A 14081-nucleotide genomic window follows, 5' to 3' on the forward strand; every position below is an offset into this window, starting at 1 on the left:
AAAAAGATTCCAAGTGCTAGCTTCCAGTTGTGTATTTTCTGTATTTTCCAGATCAGGAAATGTTTTAAATAAATTCCAATCTTTTCAATACTTGCGTCGAAACTCTGCTATCAGTTGTTATTTGGGCTGCCTGCTTCCCATGTGTATCAGACGGCGAGTCTCCCAACTGAACTGGCTGTGTGTTGCGTGAGCTGAGATTTTGGAAAAAAACAGATGTGTGCCGCAGAATGTCTGGACACGCCCACGCAGCACTTGTACAAACAATAGCGCCCTGAAACAAAATGTCTATTGAAGATTCTGAACAGATTGTCGGTGATAAAAGAAAGTAGCATGTACTCTGATTTGGCTGCGTTTATCATATTTCTTGACATTATTGCAGGGATGTGGACTTTCAATCAAATGACTACAAACAAAGGGTGCTTTTACTTGGTGTGACTTGATAAAAGCAGCGTCCTGGTAAAAGCTACCAGATGTCGGTGAGATTCCGATTCCTATTCCTGGTGGCTAACAACTTTTCTCCCATGAGTGCTGCTCTGTTCGCACTCGGCATCCAGATGTTTAACACGACGAGGGTGCCATTGAGCATATATGAATATGCAACAATGACAAAGGTGAATGGTGTCCTCTTGTGATCAGCTGCTTTCCACCAGCATTGTGTGTGTGTGTGTGTGTGTGTGTGTGGTGGTGGTTGGGGGGGTCGCAAATGGCTGGCTTCCTCAACAAATGGCATTGCATCTTTTGAACGCTCCCATCCCTCCACAAGTGAAGAATAGTGAGAAAACAAAACAAAACAAAGAAAAAAATCCATACTCACATTTTCTTTCTAACAGTAGAAGTAGTACAGACTTTTCTGGATGCCCGCTTTGTGTGTATGTCGGTGTGTGTGTGTGTGTGTGTGTGTGTGTGTCTCACCAAGGGAGGGACGAAGCAGTAAAGCCGTGTTTCACTCCTCCCCTCGTCACGCCATAATAGCCCCCCCCCCATGCCCGCCTTTGCTGTCCCCTAAATACATTGTCCTGATGTGGAGCACCTACACGTACTCACCAATTATCAGAGGTGATAAAACAAGCTACTCACTGTACTGAAATAGAAAAACAGGCATTTGCGTAGTAGACTCTGGTTAAAGTACTGATTCAACTCCTTTACTGTAAAATGTACTCAGGAATAAAACGAAGAATGACATTTACTATCAATGTTATACAATACCTGTTTTACAAATGAAGCAAACAAAATAGTTTCCCAGTTTTATTATCTTTAAATAAAAAAGCGAGCTAGCCACAAACCTCCAGCCCGCTCAGCGGCCCTATACTAACTGCCTATGAGGTGTATATGTCGAATCTGTACTTATACCGTAGTTTATACAGTAGCCTGCTCTCGCTTCAACGGCTTGCACAGGCGTTTATGGGCTATCGGCTATTCAGTCACATATTCAGATCAGTGGTTTATGCTAGCAAAACAACAGGTAAGCATTGCTAATGTTTTGAATTGGCAAACAAATGCTAAATGAGGGTAACTGACAACTGAATAAATAATTTTCCTGTATGTGTTTCCAGATTAGACACAGAAGGGTTTTTGTTTTTGTTTTTTTTGTTTTTTAGGCTGGCACATAGACCACAAATCATTATTCGGGCCAACAGCATTGAAAAAAAAAAAAAAAAAAAGTCTCTTAAAGGTCATGGATCCTAATTAAGCAGTCAATCAACTTCCCAGTGACAGTTGACTTCACACCTTGTTCTATTTAGTTAGTTGTGACATCATTTGCGGAGTTTGAATAAAGTTACCAGCCTACTTTGACAAAGTAAAGATGGGAAACACAGATATCCATTTGCTAATGGATTCATTAATAGCAAAAAACCGCTAGAAGAAAAAATACTCAAGCATCTAAAACTATTACGTTAGGGCACATGTGTCAAGATCCAGTCCTCGAGGGCCTAAATCCTGCATGTTTTCGAGGTTTCTCTACTCAAACACACCTGATTCAGTGATCAGGATAATTATCAGATGCCTGTAGAGCTTGCTGATGAGCTTGAATACGAATCAGCTGTGTTGAACATGGAAAACTTCTAAAACTTGCAGGACTCAGGCCCTTGAGGACCGAACTTTGACACCACTGCAATAGGGAGAATTAACGTGCAAGTTAGTATCTGGTGCTAGGCACTGATTGAAGATGGAAACAGCTAAATTAGCTTTATGCGCTAACTGGCTACCAGTTAGCCCCAATATGCTTCAGTTAAAAATCAAATTCTGTTTGTGTGTTATTTCACAGGGTGCACTGCAAAAAGATGTGACTATGAGGTTAGCTTCTCGAGGTAGCTGCTGAATGGCTATTTTTGACTCAGGAAACAATGATTACAAGGATTAAAATGGGAATTTTGTACAGAAAGTCAACAAAATCCAAGTGGCTGTAGCTTGATATCTACAACTTACCAAGCGAGCGGTCTTTGGTCTGGTTGGTGGACCTGACCACGGGCAGGCTGGCGCGGACCCGGCTTCCCCGGGTGAAGCCCATGGGGGCGTCAAACTCAGACATGGCCTCCAGCGAGTCCAGGGATGTGAGGGAGAGGTGGTCTACGTCCACACCGGGCTGCGGGCTGGGGCAGTGCTTGGGGCTTCTGCTCTGGAAGCAACAAAAGAGGCAACGTAAGGACCTGGAACAAGTTCCTGTAGTAAAATCAAGGACATCAAATTGACTCTCCAGTAAATTTCAAGAGGGTGGTGTGCAGTTATTTTGGTTAGGCAAGTCATAAAGTCAAGTCATCCATACTTGCATTAGTTAGCTGTAAAAACAAACAATCACAGTTTTATGAGTGGTCCAAAAACAGTCTGCATATTGTCTAAAACTTTATTGTCTTCTCAATTAAACCAAAGACTGGCATGAAATTTAAGTTCATGTTTGACAAGTTATCTTTTAGCTAAACTGTACAGTTAATGTAGCTGAACGGTCTTTGTGGAGTTTAGAGTGACGGATGAAGTTAAATGTCCTAGTTGTTATGTCTCTTATCTTTGAGTCGGCATTCTCTTTTCCACAATTTTATCAAAAATAATCTTTGAGCTGTGGCCACCAGCAGCTACATTTCAGATTTCCACGAGACTAGACCAGTCTAGTCGTGTAGTGCAAGTCTGTCAAGTCAAGTCTTTCATAAGCTTGAGCCAAGCAAGTCCCATGTCACAAAATTGCAGACTTAATTCCGAATTTCTGAGTCTAGTCAAGTCATGAGACTTGACTCTGTCTTTCATAACATGCAATGACATCACACAAATGATGCATTAAGTGGCTACGTTTCTCACACAGAAGCAGCCCAAAAAGTTGCTAAGTCATTACAGAGTTACGAGACGTGACCATCGTTTGTAATCAGATCAGGCATCCACTAAGTGAGGCTTGAATACGGCGATGTGTGCGACAAGACTAAGAAGCTCGCCGAGCTTTTGTGCCGTGTCGGTAAGATGATCTGCACTGCAGGGACAAGGTGGGGGGCTGAAACCAAGAGGGTGAGACGGGCCATGGAACAGTGGGCTCTTTATGCAGTGACCTTCTGCTATCGCCACTACGAGGCCAAAGACTCCCATAAAAATGTCTGCATGCGCATGCTGCTACTTTGTCACATATATGAGCATTTTGGTTTAAAACTTGATAATGTTGACAGTCAAAAGGTTTACAGTATACATGGCATTCAGATTTAGTGCATCTCTGGGAATAGTGGAGGCAGCAATATACAGTGCCCGATCCTTTGAAATCAGTAAAAATAAATAAATAATAATAATAATAAATAACATTGACATGTACAGTATATAATCTGTAAACTTGCAACTGAGCCAGAACCCAGACTTAAAGGAACAGTTCGGATTTTTTGACATGAATCTCTATTTCATCCTCACCTCCAGTGTGTCCGATCAGCACTGACTTACCCCTGACAGCGTTCTGTGACACAAGTTCTGGTCCGGTGTTGGTCGAGAGAACGGTAGTCCAGCAGGTTGACTTGGGTCACGGAAATAAAGCGTTTTTCTTCTAAAAACAATTAGTTTTCAAAAGAGTGATACGTTTGCATCACTAAACTCCTTTCTGAAAAAAGTCAGACGCCATTACCGCCGGGCCCTATTTTTCTGTTCGTTCATATCACTGCGTGTCGCCCTGTAGACAGCTAATCGATGCGCTGCAGACAGTTGATCCGCGCGGCTTCCGCCTTCGAAAAGACAAACAACTTGTAGATTAGTGCGCGTTCATCAGCTGTTTGCGGGGCGCCGCGCAGTGATATGAACGAACAGAAAAATAGTGCCCAGAGGTTCATGTCAAAAAATCCGAACTGTTCCTTTAAACCACAATGAGGGTAAACAGGACTAGACAACAAAGAGTGTGAAAATATTTTGAATTAAAATATATTATGTATTTATATTTATGTGTGTATTATGTCTGTTTCATAAATTAAGTTAAAAATAAAGGTCTCTGAAATTTTTCATCCATTATTTTTTTAAGTTTGTGAGCTAATTACATAAATGCAAGTAGAGTGAGTAGTAGAGTGAGTAGTCTACTTTAAATGTATTGTTTATGTATGTACATATATTATTGCTATTCATTTTTAATCATTTATAATTGTATTTTTGGATTTTCTAAAATAAGTCAAATATAATAAAAAGTATACTTTCAAGGATGTATTTGTTGTTTTAACTTTAATATGTATCTTTTATTTATGACTATATTTATTATATCTTGTAACAAAACAAAAAAATAAAGTATTACATGCTGGTTGTACAGACTTATGTAGACCCCATTACACACATTAAAAAAACAAAACCAAAACATATATATATATATATATATATTATACATTTCTGACACTAGCAAGTTACTATTATTTATAATTTTATATTTATTTATTAATTATTATCATAACATTTTATAAAGTAAATAAAGATAAACATGATTACTTCAGACATATCTTAGATATTGTTGTTTAGATTTTTAATAATGTAGTACACTGTACACACTTTAAAAAAAGGGTTATAAAATTTATTTTAACAATTAGTGTGACGTCTTGGTGTGTTCACTTTCAATAGCCACTGTACTTAATCATCCATTTACACCTTGTCCATTTGAAAAGTTGACGTAAAATAATACAACAGTGCATTGGTTAGAACACACACACCACATGGCAAGATGCAGAGGCAAGAGCGGACTAACTGTGCGACCGAGCGCCTGGATTGTCATCAAGTAGCTCTGAATGTCAAGCTCAGAGTGCAGGGAGGAGAGCATTGCCTGCAGAGACTGATGGAAAGGAAAAGGAGGAGAGCAACAGAGGAAAATAAAAATGCCAGCGGGAGGCCTGAGATTGGAAAACGAGATTGTCATCAAACCCAACAGAGGCGCCATGGCAACAACGTGATATAAACACAAGACGTAGGGTCGACTGAAAAGTGCTTACCATCACGTGTAACACAATTTTGTACACTTTGTCACTTTTAATCATCCCTTCTAGCTATGTTTGATTAGTCACAGTGCATCAGGGTTTATTTGACGCTTTCCCTACAAGTCAGGCAAAAATCGCTGAGTAATGACTATCATTAAAATATGCTTAGCCATAAGGGATTAAAAACATGAATAAAAATGTGGTTTTATGCTGTTCATGCATGATGATAGTAAAGAGGTGACCGGGAGTTGATGGGACACTCGAATTGAAACCACACAAGTTAACACTGGAGAGCAAACGCTTTGAAAGATTGATGTATGCCCGTAGAAATTCTTCTGTGTCACCTTGGAGTTTTCTAGAACACCCAAACTTTTTGGGTGCAGGAGATTTTTTTCCAAGGACCCTCTCATAATCTTAACATCAACTAATCATAATGACTACGTGCACCCGGAAATGCCATGGAGATTTATTATTATTATTATTATTATTATTTCTTGGGAGAATTTCAACCTAAATATTCAGGACCTGTTCAAATCCTTCAATGCCATGGACGTTTAAATTCATCAATCCAACCATTTATTGCCATTGGAATTATTAAAAAAATAAAAATAAAATTCCCATCAATGTATCCTACCATCAAGCTACTAAAGCATCCATTCATGTAGCGTAAATATTTGCCCAGTCACCCTCTATCTATAAATGCAACTAGTGTCCAGTGACCCATGAATCCCATTGATCCATCTAAAGCATTCATCACGCAGGCATCCATTATCAATCATCCATACATCTAGGCCTTGCCTGTATAAAGCTACTGTACAATGTAGCATCCATGAAACAAAGCAGTACATGGTTGAAAATTGCATCTTGATACGCAAGAGCAAGTCATCAGTCTGCTTTGCGCGGCCTGTCAGCAGGTACATTACACTATAATAACCACACAGCAGGCTCCTGATGCCAGCCGCCATTACTCTTGACAATTTTCTTTAATCGCCCCATCTTGGCCTGCCACACCACCCCGTCTGTCCGTCTGACAGCTGAAGGGTCATTGGCTTGAAAGCCTTTTTTGTGTCGCAATAAATGCTCAAAACGTGCCAATGCGCTGACCTGTGAGATTTGAATAGCATACAAATAAGGCGGCGCAGGCAGCCGTATGACCACGGCGGCGGAAATGTGTCCAGGATGTCCTGGGCAGGGGTCACATTTTCTGGAACAATGGGTCTTACTCGGTCATGCGTGTCTTTCTTTGTGAACCTCCTCACTCCAAAACACACACACGGTGCATTGCAAAACACACATTTAGGTCTCTTTTATCTAGTTTCTCTTCAGGCATGCTTAGTTGTCTTTACATTCCACCTTACAAAGCACTCAACGTCAATATGATTTGTGTGTGCTATTCCACAGCAAATACAAAATCCCTCAATTTGACGACCGTAAATAAACACATAACAGTTTGGAAAAATGTTCCATGTACCAAAAACACCCCGAGTAATTGATGCCCCCCCACAAATGTAACCAAAAAATAAATAAATACATCCTCAGATTCTGGACTAGTGAACTGCTAATCGGCAAGGGCTCACTAGTTGAGTTACCTGCACATTACTTCTTGAGCTGCTTAAATAAAACCTGCCTTGCGAACTTAACAAAACTGTCTTTTCATTTTCATGCCTCATATCATATTCTCCATGTGTCAGAAGCACATTCCTCATGGCACATGCAAAAAATATTACATATGGTTTGGACCAGAGCAGAAGAAATCACCCGTGTGGAATTTCACTGCAGGTGCAAACGGGTCACAGCAGGTTTTATGGTGCCGATCAGTGGTTTCCACATCTGAAACCTGGCACAGTTAGCTGAGACTGGAGAATATCAGAAACTCATGTATGTGTCAATGAGCGGGAGGAATGGGAAGATGAACAAGTTAGTTTGAGCTGGTAAATAGTTGACTGATCTTCAGTGGTATGTCCTCATCCATCAGCATCCATAGCACTTTTCTACCGAAAAGGCACTCAAAGCACTAATGACACAGCATCGGGAGCAACTGGGGGTTCAGTGTCTTGCTCAAGGACACCAACACTAGTAGTGGTAGACAGGAAAGTAAGTAAAACTGAGCCGGTAGTTCAGAACATAACGAGTTTGGCAAACAAGGTATGTAAAAAAGGATCAGTTGGTGGTAGGTAGGAAGACAGATGAATGGGTGTATACTGCAATTATTAGATGGTTATACTGCATGTAGTGGACTAACACCTACAGTACCAGTCTAATTTGTGCTGAACCAAATGAGGTTCAGTGACATTTATTTGTTCTAATCACCTGCAAAGTTTTCATTCAATCAGCCAGGGCTTCAGTCCCTGCCTGATGCCTTGCATGCAGACCTTTTTGTCTTCCTTAATGACATTACGGCCAAATCCCTCGTCATCCATTCCCTTTGTGGCTTCCTCCTCTGATGAATTCCTTTTCTAATCCAGGAGTCCAAACTCCCCTGATGGACTTTCTGACTTGCGCTGACTCGTTAATTTGCGTCTTAAGTGGGAATTACTCTTGAGTCTCCAGTGTCACGGCTGAACGTGACTTTTGGAGGGTCCCTTTTTGTGCCAGTCATTCAAGATCTGAACAGTAACAACAGAGACAAAAGAGTGTCTGTCGACCTAGCTGACATTTCCGACGTCTGAGCGGACGCCGCCCAATTGATTTCACGCTCTCAGGCGTATACAAATTAGTCGCAGTTATCACGGGCAGACATCAACCACTCTGCCAAATGTGCGGGAAGGAGGTGTGTGTGTGTGGGTGTGTGTGGGTGGGGTGTGTGTTGGGGGGTGTTCAAGAGTCAACTTTGCATAATCATCAGATATATGAACCGCTGGGGACAGCAAGCACTCAAGGGCTCTGCTGTTTAAATTTTTCGAGGGGTAGTATTCTATTCAAACATGCTCAGGAAAATTAATAAAAAAGTAAAAATGGATCACTGCTACCATCTTTACCATCTTGCACATTAACCCAACAGAGCAAGATAGCAACCCGATTTGCATCTCACAATGAAGACTATTTAAAATGAAAATTGATAACATGCTAATTTAACAAATACCAATATTGTAGCCTGAGTGCAGAAGTGGCAAAGGCAGATCCAAGGATTTTACATCTTGCCCTGTAGATGCAGGCTATTTCAAATGACAATGTGACAGCAGTTGGTATGCCAGCAAGATAGCAACCGAGTAGAGAAAACACAAAGACAGATACCAAGGACTTTACATCTTGCCCTAGAGTCCTGAGTTATTTCAAATGACAGACTGCTAAAATGATTAGCTGACATGCTAAAATTTGCTATAGCAAAAAAACAACCCCCAAAAAAGTGCACTTTGGGACATTAAGATAAACAAGTTCAACAGAGTAAAAACAACAACAACATGAAACTATGCATCATTTACCATTCTAGGAAAGTGTGGAGCTCCATCCACCAGCTACATCCATGTGTGAATGGAAAGCCCCTAGTCCAGAGGAAACCAGTTCTTCCTTTGGGTGTTGTTTTAGACCTTGTAGCACTCTCTCTCTACAACTGTTCCTGTTCCTGCCCCTTTCCTTTCTCGTGTACCTCAACCCCCTCCCCTCCTTGTGCATTTTCAAAAAGCCTCTCAACACTCGTACCCGTGTTCAGCTCGGGCACTGATCTCCCGTGTCCGAAGATAAAGAGATACTACCCGTATCCCACGGAGTTAACACCGCAGTCTATGCAAGACACTCAGCAGGTGATGGTCATAACACGTACAGTACACACAGGCTTTCCCAGACTCAAAAACTCAACTGCAAGCGTCTCAATCCTGGTGAATCGTGTGCAAGTCTATCATGACTAGCCCCACAAAAACTCTCATGACACTATACGTTTGCATGTCTGTTAATGATACACAAAACATTGCCTGTACAGTTAATTAATAAAGACATTTCCCATTATTACAGGTGCAGACTCACACACAGAAAAGATTGGCAGACCACTCATTGGCTTCGGTGTGAACTCCCTCTCTCTTGCCACCTTCCATCAAGGAAACACACTCAAACTATTTGCTGACGGGCTGACAGCACTCCGATCTGTCTGGACTTGCCCTTTAATATTGCTTTCATCCAGAATAACATGCAAACACGCTAATAGTGCAAAGCGGTGGCTGGTGGAATACAAAGAGGAGCACACCCATCCATTCACTCAGACTGGGTGAAGATCATATTTCACACGGTTCTGTTTATGTGACAAGGTCTACTCAGGTGAAACAGGATGGTCTCCAGGGAACATCTTATGAGGACAAATAAGGGTTGATTTTATATGATTAGATTGGGGTTGATCATGAATCATCTTGTTTACATACTAACAGTTAGTATGTTAACATGTAGCAAGATAACCTGAGTACAGAACGGACTAACACAATTTTTTCCCCACATCTTGTCCTGTAGTCGAATACTAATTCAAATCACAATTTATAAAATGCTAACAGATAGCTTGCTAACTATGTTCAATGCCAAGTCTCCTTGTCAAACCCCTGAATAACTCTTGATTACGGCTAATTAATAGTCAAAAGACAAAAAGTCAAAGACCACAAACCAAACGGCATTGTCATGTCTCAACTCAACTCAACTCAACTCCAGTTTATTTATACATTTCCTACATGATATATTATTCACAGAATCTTCTAAACAACCATAAACCCAGGGAACTTCATTTTTAAACAGTTGGCTTGCTGACATATTAGCAATGTATTAACCTGAGTAAACAAAGAGTAAATAATAATAATAATAATAATAATAATAATAATAATAGCTTAGATTTATATACTGTAGCACCTTCAAAAGGACGCCAGGAGACTTAAAGGTCAAATTTCACACATTTCCATGTTAATCTTGAAACCTTTAGAACACCTTTACAAAGCATAATTTTCATTACAAAGTAGTTATATTATATGTACAGGCTACCAACAGAAGTGAAGTCAGCCCCGAGTGTAAATGCTTTTAAATCCAGGTTAAAAACTTTGCTTTTTTCTTATACCTATGATTAGGGACTTTTAAACAGCTTTAATTAAGTGTTTTTTTATTATTATTATTATTATTATTATTTTAAACGTCCTTATGTTAAATTTGATTGATTGATTTTTATTAAATGTTTTAAAGTTTGTTGAATGATGTTTTAAGATTGTTAGTTTGTAACCTATTTTCATTTATTTTTCTTCCTCTGAATGTTAACTACTGTTTCTTGATGCTTATGTGTTGTCTTTCCTTGTGTAAAGAACATTGAGTTGCCTTGTGTATGAAATGTGCTATACAAATAAACTTGCCTTGCCTTGCCTTATATTGTAGCTGTAAAGCAGTTTAATCACTAAATACTAGTCAGAAGGCATCCTCGACGATTTGAATCTCGCGTCCTGGCGTCTTCGGGTGTTTCCGGAGCCGTGACGTCACAGACGACAAAGTCGCCACAGCAGCGTTCGGTTGTATGTGTGGGTTCGCTCCTCCACCTGGGAGACCCCATGTGGCTTGCATGAAGTAAGCTTGTGTGTGAGTATATGAGTGAGTGGTTAAAAAAAAAAAAAAATGCGTTGGGTTGTATGCGCTTGTGTTGAGTTGTTTTCCAGTTCAACGACGGTTTATCGTGTCGCATTTGGTTGCACTAATGGTCAAGGGAGTGACAAGAGCTTCTTTAGCTTTCCAAAGGGGGGGGGAACTACGTGACCAGTGGATATGAAAAGTTCATCGGCAAGGAAGAAAACATGGTGAGTTATGCTCGCCAACCAAGCACTCAAGCTTTGTGCTGATCATTTTGAGGATTTAGTGCTACCGTTGTTGTTTGGTACTGTGCATCCGATATTTTTTTATGACTGGAAAATGCAGCTCAAGGTTGTCGTCATGTTAACTTGTCATGAACAGCCGACGCATTACTATTATTCCCATTACCACAACGTGGCCGCCTGTTGACGTCTTTCACGCTTTAGTGCTACAGAAAGTTGCTTGAGCAAATAAACACAGAAACAGAAGTGCACAAACATACCGGTCTATATTTCCGATCCGCTCTGCTCGTATTGTGGCTTCCTCCGTGACACTTTCCACATCTTTGTCATCGTCATTGAGAAACTCCCGATGTCCTAATCGGATCAAACACATCGGGCTGGACAACGCTGTATTCTATTGTCCCTTCTATCTCGAAATCATCTTCCTCCTCGGATTCCAAAAGTTTGGTCGTCATTGTTTGAATGTGCAGCATCCAAGAAACAGTGGACTGTGCACTGTAATATGCGGAGGCCGAGTTGCCATGGACGGCGCAGCGAGACAGCAAAAAAAAAAAAAAAAAAAAAAAGGAAGAGCAACTGAAAACCCCTAGGCATGGCATACAAAACAAAACATTCCTCGCCAAAGAAGGAAAAAGGAAACTACTTCCACACAAAGAAAAGGAGCGCCACCTTGTGGCGAGACACCACACTGCCGATGCACTGTACCGTTAAAAACAAACAAACAAAAAAAAAAAAAAACATACGGTACACAATGGACAGCAAAGAATGTTGAGTCTTAACCCCCCCCAAAACCCCCGCATTCTTTGTGTGGACTCTAAGACCCCGTTAATGCTCATCATCGTCAAGGTCAGAGAGACACTGCAGCATGCGTCCACTCCCTGGGGATGAGCTACAACTCCCGAAGGAAACAAGCATTTATTGTCCTCCTCATTGCCGTCACAAGAATGATTGTCATTGCAGTTCCGTGCAAACCGTCTGTTTGCAATCATCTCAGCTCCGCCACCAAAATCAGTAGCAGGAGCCATCTTAATGACTTGGAACACAACAAGCGGCACAAAGTTGACTGCGTACGGCCCTTTGTGTTAATGGTGGTGGTGGTGGGGGTTGTAGGTGCAGTTTGAGGGGAGCAGCACCCCGACTGCGGAGGGCAAGCGGCGCGTGCAGTGGCGCCGATGCCCCCATCTAATCCAGCGTGTCTCTGGGGTTAAGCCCCTCCTGACAGAAGGCCCAATGACTGGCCTGCATCTGATTTCCACTGATAACAAGTCATGCCAGGCGCATTTTTTTTTTTTTTTTGGCACGACACAATACTAGTGTCTTAATCAGAGAAGCTAATCGGGTCTGAGCTCCTTTCAGCGTGCACTTTTTTTTTCCGCAGTATAAGGCAGCCTTGTTCGTCTGATCTTAGTGTCGCAATACAAGTCAGCATTAGTTTAGCTTGGGTCTCTGGCAGGTTGCCAACAAGTAGATTTGGAAAAGTTAGGATTTTCTTAAAAAAAAAAAAAAAAAGCCAACCCATTTGATTCCGAATGATGATCATTTGCTATTATCTAGCTAACAGCAGGTAATAGTGTGGTGTAACAACTTGCAGGCGGCATATCGCGAGACAGGAAGAAAATTCATTTTTTGGTACCTCATCTCACACTTGCGACCTACAACTCTTTGAAAGCTAAGCCATGTATTAAATTTACCGACAATGTCTGCTGTGGCAAACAATAAAGGGGGAAAAAAAATCTCACAACACACTGAAATTGAATACAAATTAGTGATAGACCGATATGGTTTTTTCAAGGCCGATACCGATACAGATTATTTGTAGTCAAGTTGGCCGATAACCGATATTTCAAGCCGATATTCATTTGCAGTAAAATGGGGAGGGGGGGGAATTCTTTCAAACTATATATAATTTCTCACTGAGTAACAAATTCATGTGAATGTAGCTCATTTGGGGGTTTTGTTAGGGTTCGTAAAAACGTTTCAAAAAGATTTTTGCGGTGAAAAATTGTGTGAATATGTTCCAAATGTGTTTACGACAAATAAAAACTGACTGCGAACATCTTACAAATCCTGATGAAAACCCCAAATTCGCTACGTTCGCAAGTATCCCCTGCTCAGTGAGCTTTATCGGCCTTCAGATTCAAAACATGGCCGATGCCGATATTTGTCAAAATGCCAAATATCGGCGCCGATAATCGGCCAGGGCCGATTATCGGTCTATCCCTAATACAAATCCTATGAAACTGACAAACTGACTTGCGGCGTTTTACTGTAGACACAAAAACTGGTCTTACCTCAGTGTCGTTCATACCACATGCATCAATATTTGATCACAAGAGCCTACAAAAGGAAATAAGTCCATAGTGTAAAATTCAGTAGCTGTTTGGCGGTAGGGAGGCATACAGAGTTCCCACATGAAACACATTCGGTAATAGAGTGCAGCTGACTCACTCTCTAGCCACGTGTGCGCCGCAAACAAGTATACAGTGCAGCTCAGACTTTCGTTACCTGATATTATGACAACATGGTTTAGGCAGTATATAATGAACTTATTAACTCATTTGAAATGACACCTCGCAAATTTCCAGCGGCAAATTTAAACAGCTTCTTCCCAGGCTTTTTAAATTGAGTCAACGTGATGACAAATGCCTTGTTTTTACAGAATAATAATTGATAATTGATGCAAAACTGAACACAACTTAATATTACACTTTTTGGGGTCAAATTGACAGTAAGTCATCATCCAAAGACTCCTTGTATGAGAAAAGGTAACCGTCATGTTACCGCCATGTCATGGCCAGAAGGTTGCACTTGAACGCAGCGCAATGACAGCTCACAGAGTTCTCACCTGCACAGGTACACAATTGCTTTGGTGACCTGCACGCACGGGCCAGTGGATGATCACATCCTGGCCGTTTAAGAT

The 14081-nt window shown here is 41.0% G+C and overlaps 1 protein-coding gene across 21 annotated transcripts in view; it reads right to left on the reverse strand.

Annotated features, from left to right (window-relative positions):
* kiaa1217 (KIAA1217 ortholog) overlaps positions 1–14081 on the reverse strand; it is a 90461-nt gene that overhangs the window by 26261 nt on the left and 50119 nt on the right. For 17 of the 21 annotated variants that reach the window (XM_077509618.1, XM_077509610.1, XM_077509606.1 and 14 more), the window contains one exon: positions 2428–2617. In XM_077509618.1, coding sequence (XP_077365744.1) covers positions 2428–2617 — 190 coding nt within the window. Of the gene's footprint in view, positions 1–91; positions 183–2427; positions 2618–8824; positions 8904–11421; positions 11581–13452; positions 13478–14081 lie in introns of those variants that run through there. The other 4 variants (XM_077509616.1, XM_077509621.1, XM_077509617.1 and 1 more) reach the window with 4 other exon arrangements.

Source organism: Festucalex cinctus, chromosome 20 (genome assembly GCF_051991245.1).
Source record: "Festucalex cinctus isolate MCC-2025b chromosome 20, RoL_Fcin_1.0, whole genome shotgun sequence".
Lineage (NCBI taxonomy): Eukaryota > Metazoa > Chordata > Actinopteri > Syngnathiformes > Syngnathidae > Festucalex > Festucalex cinctus.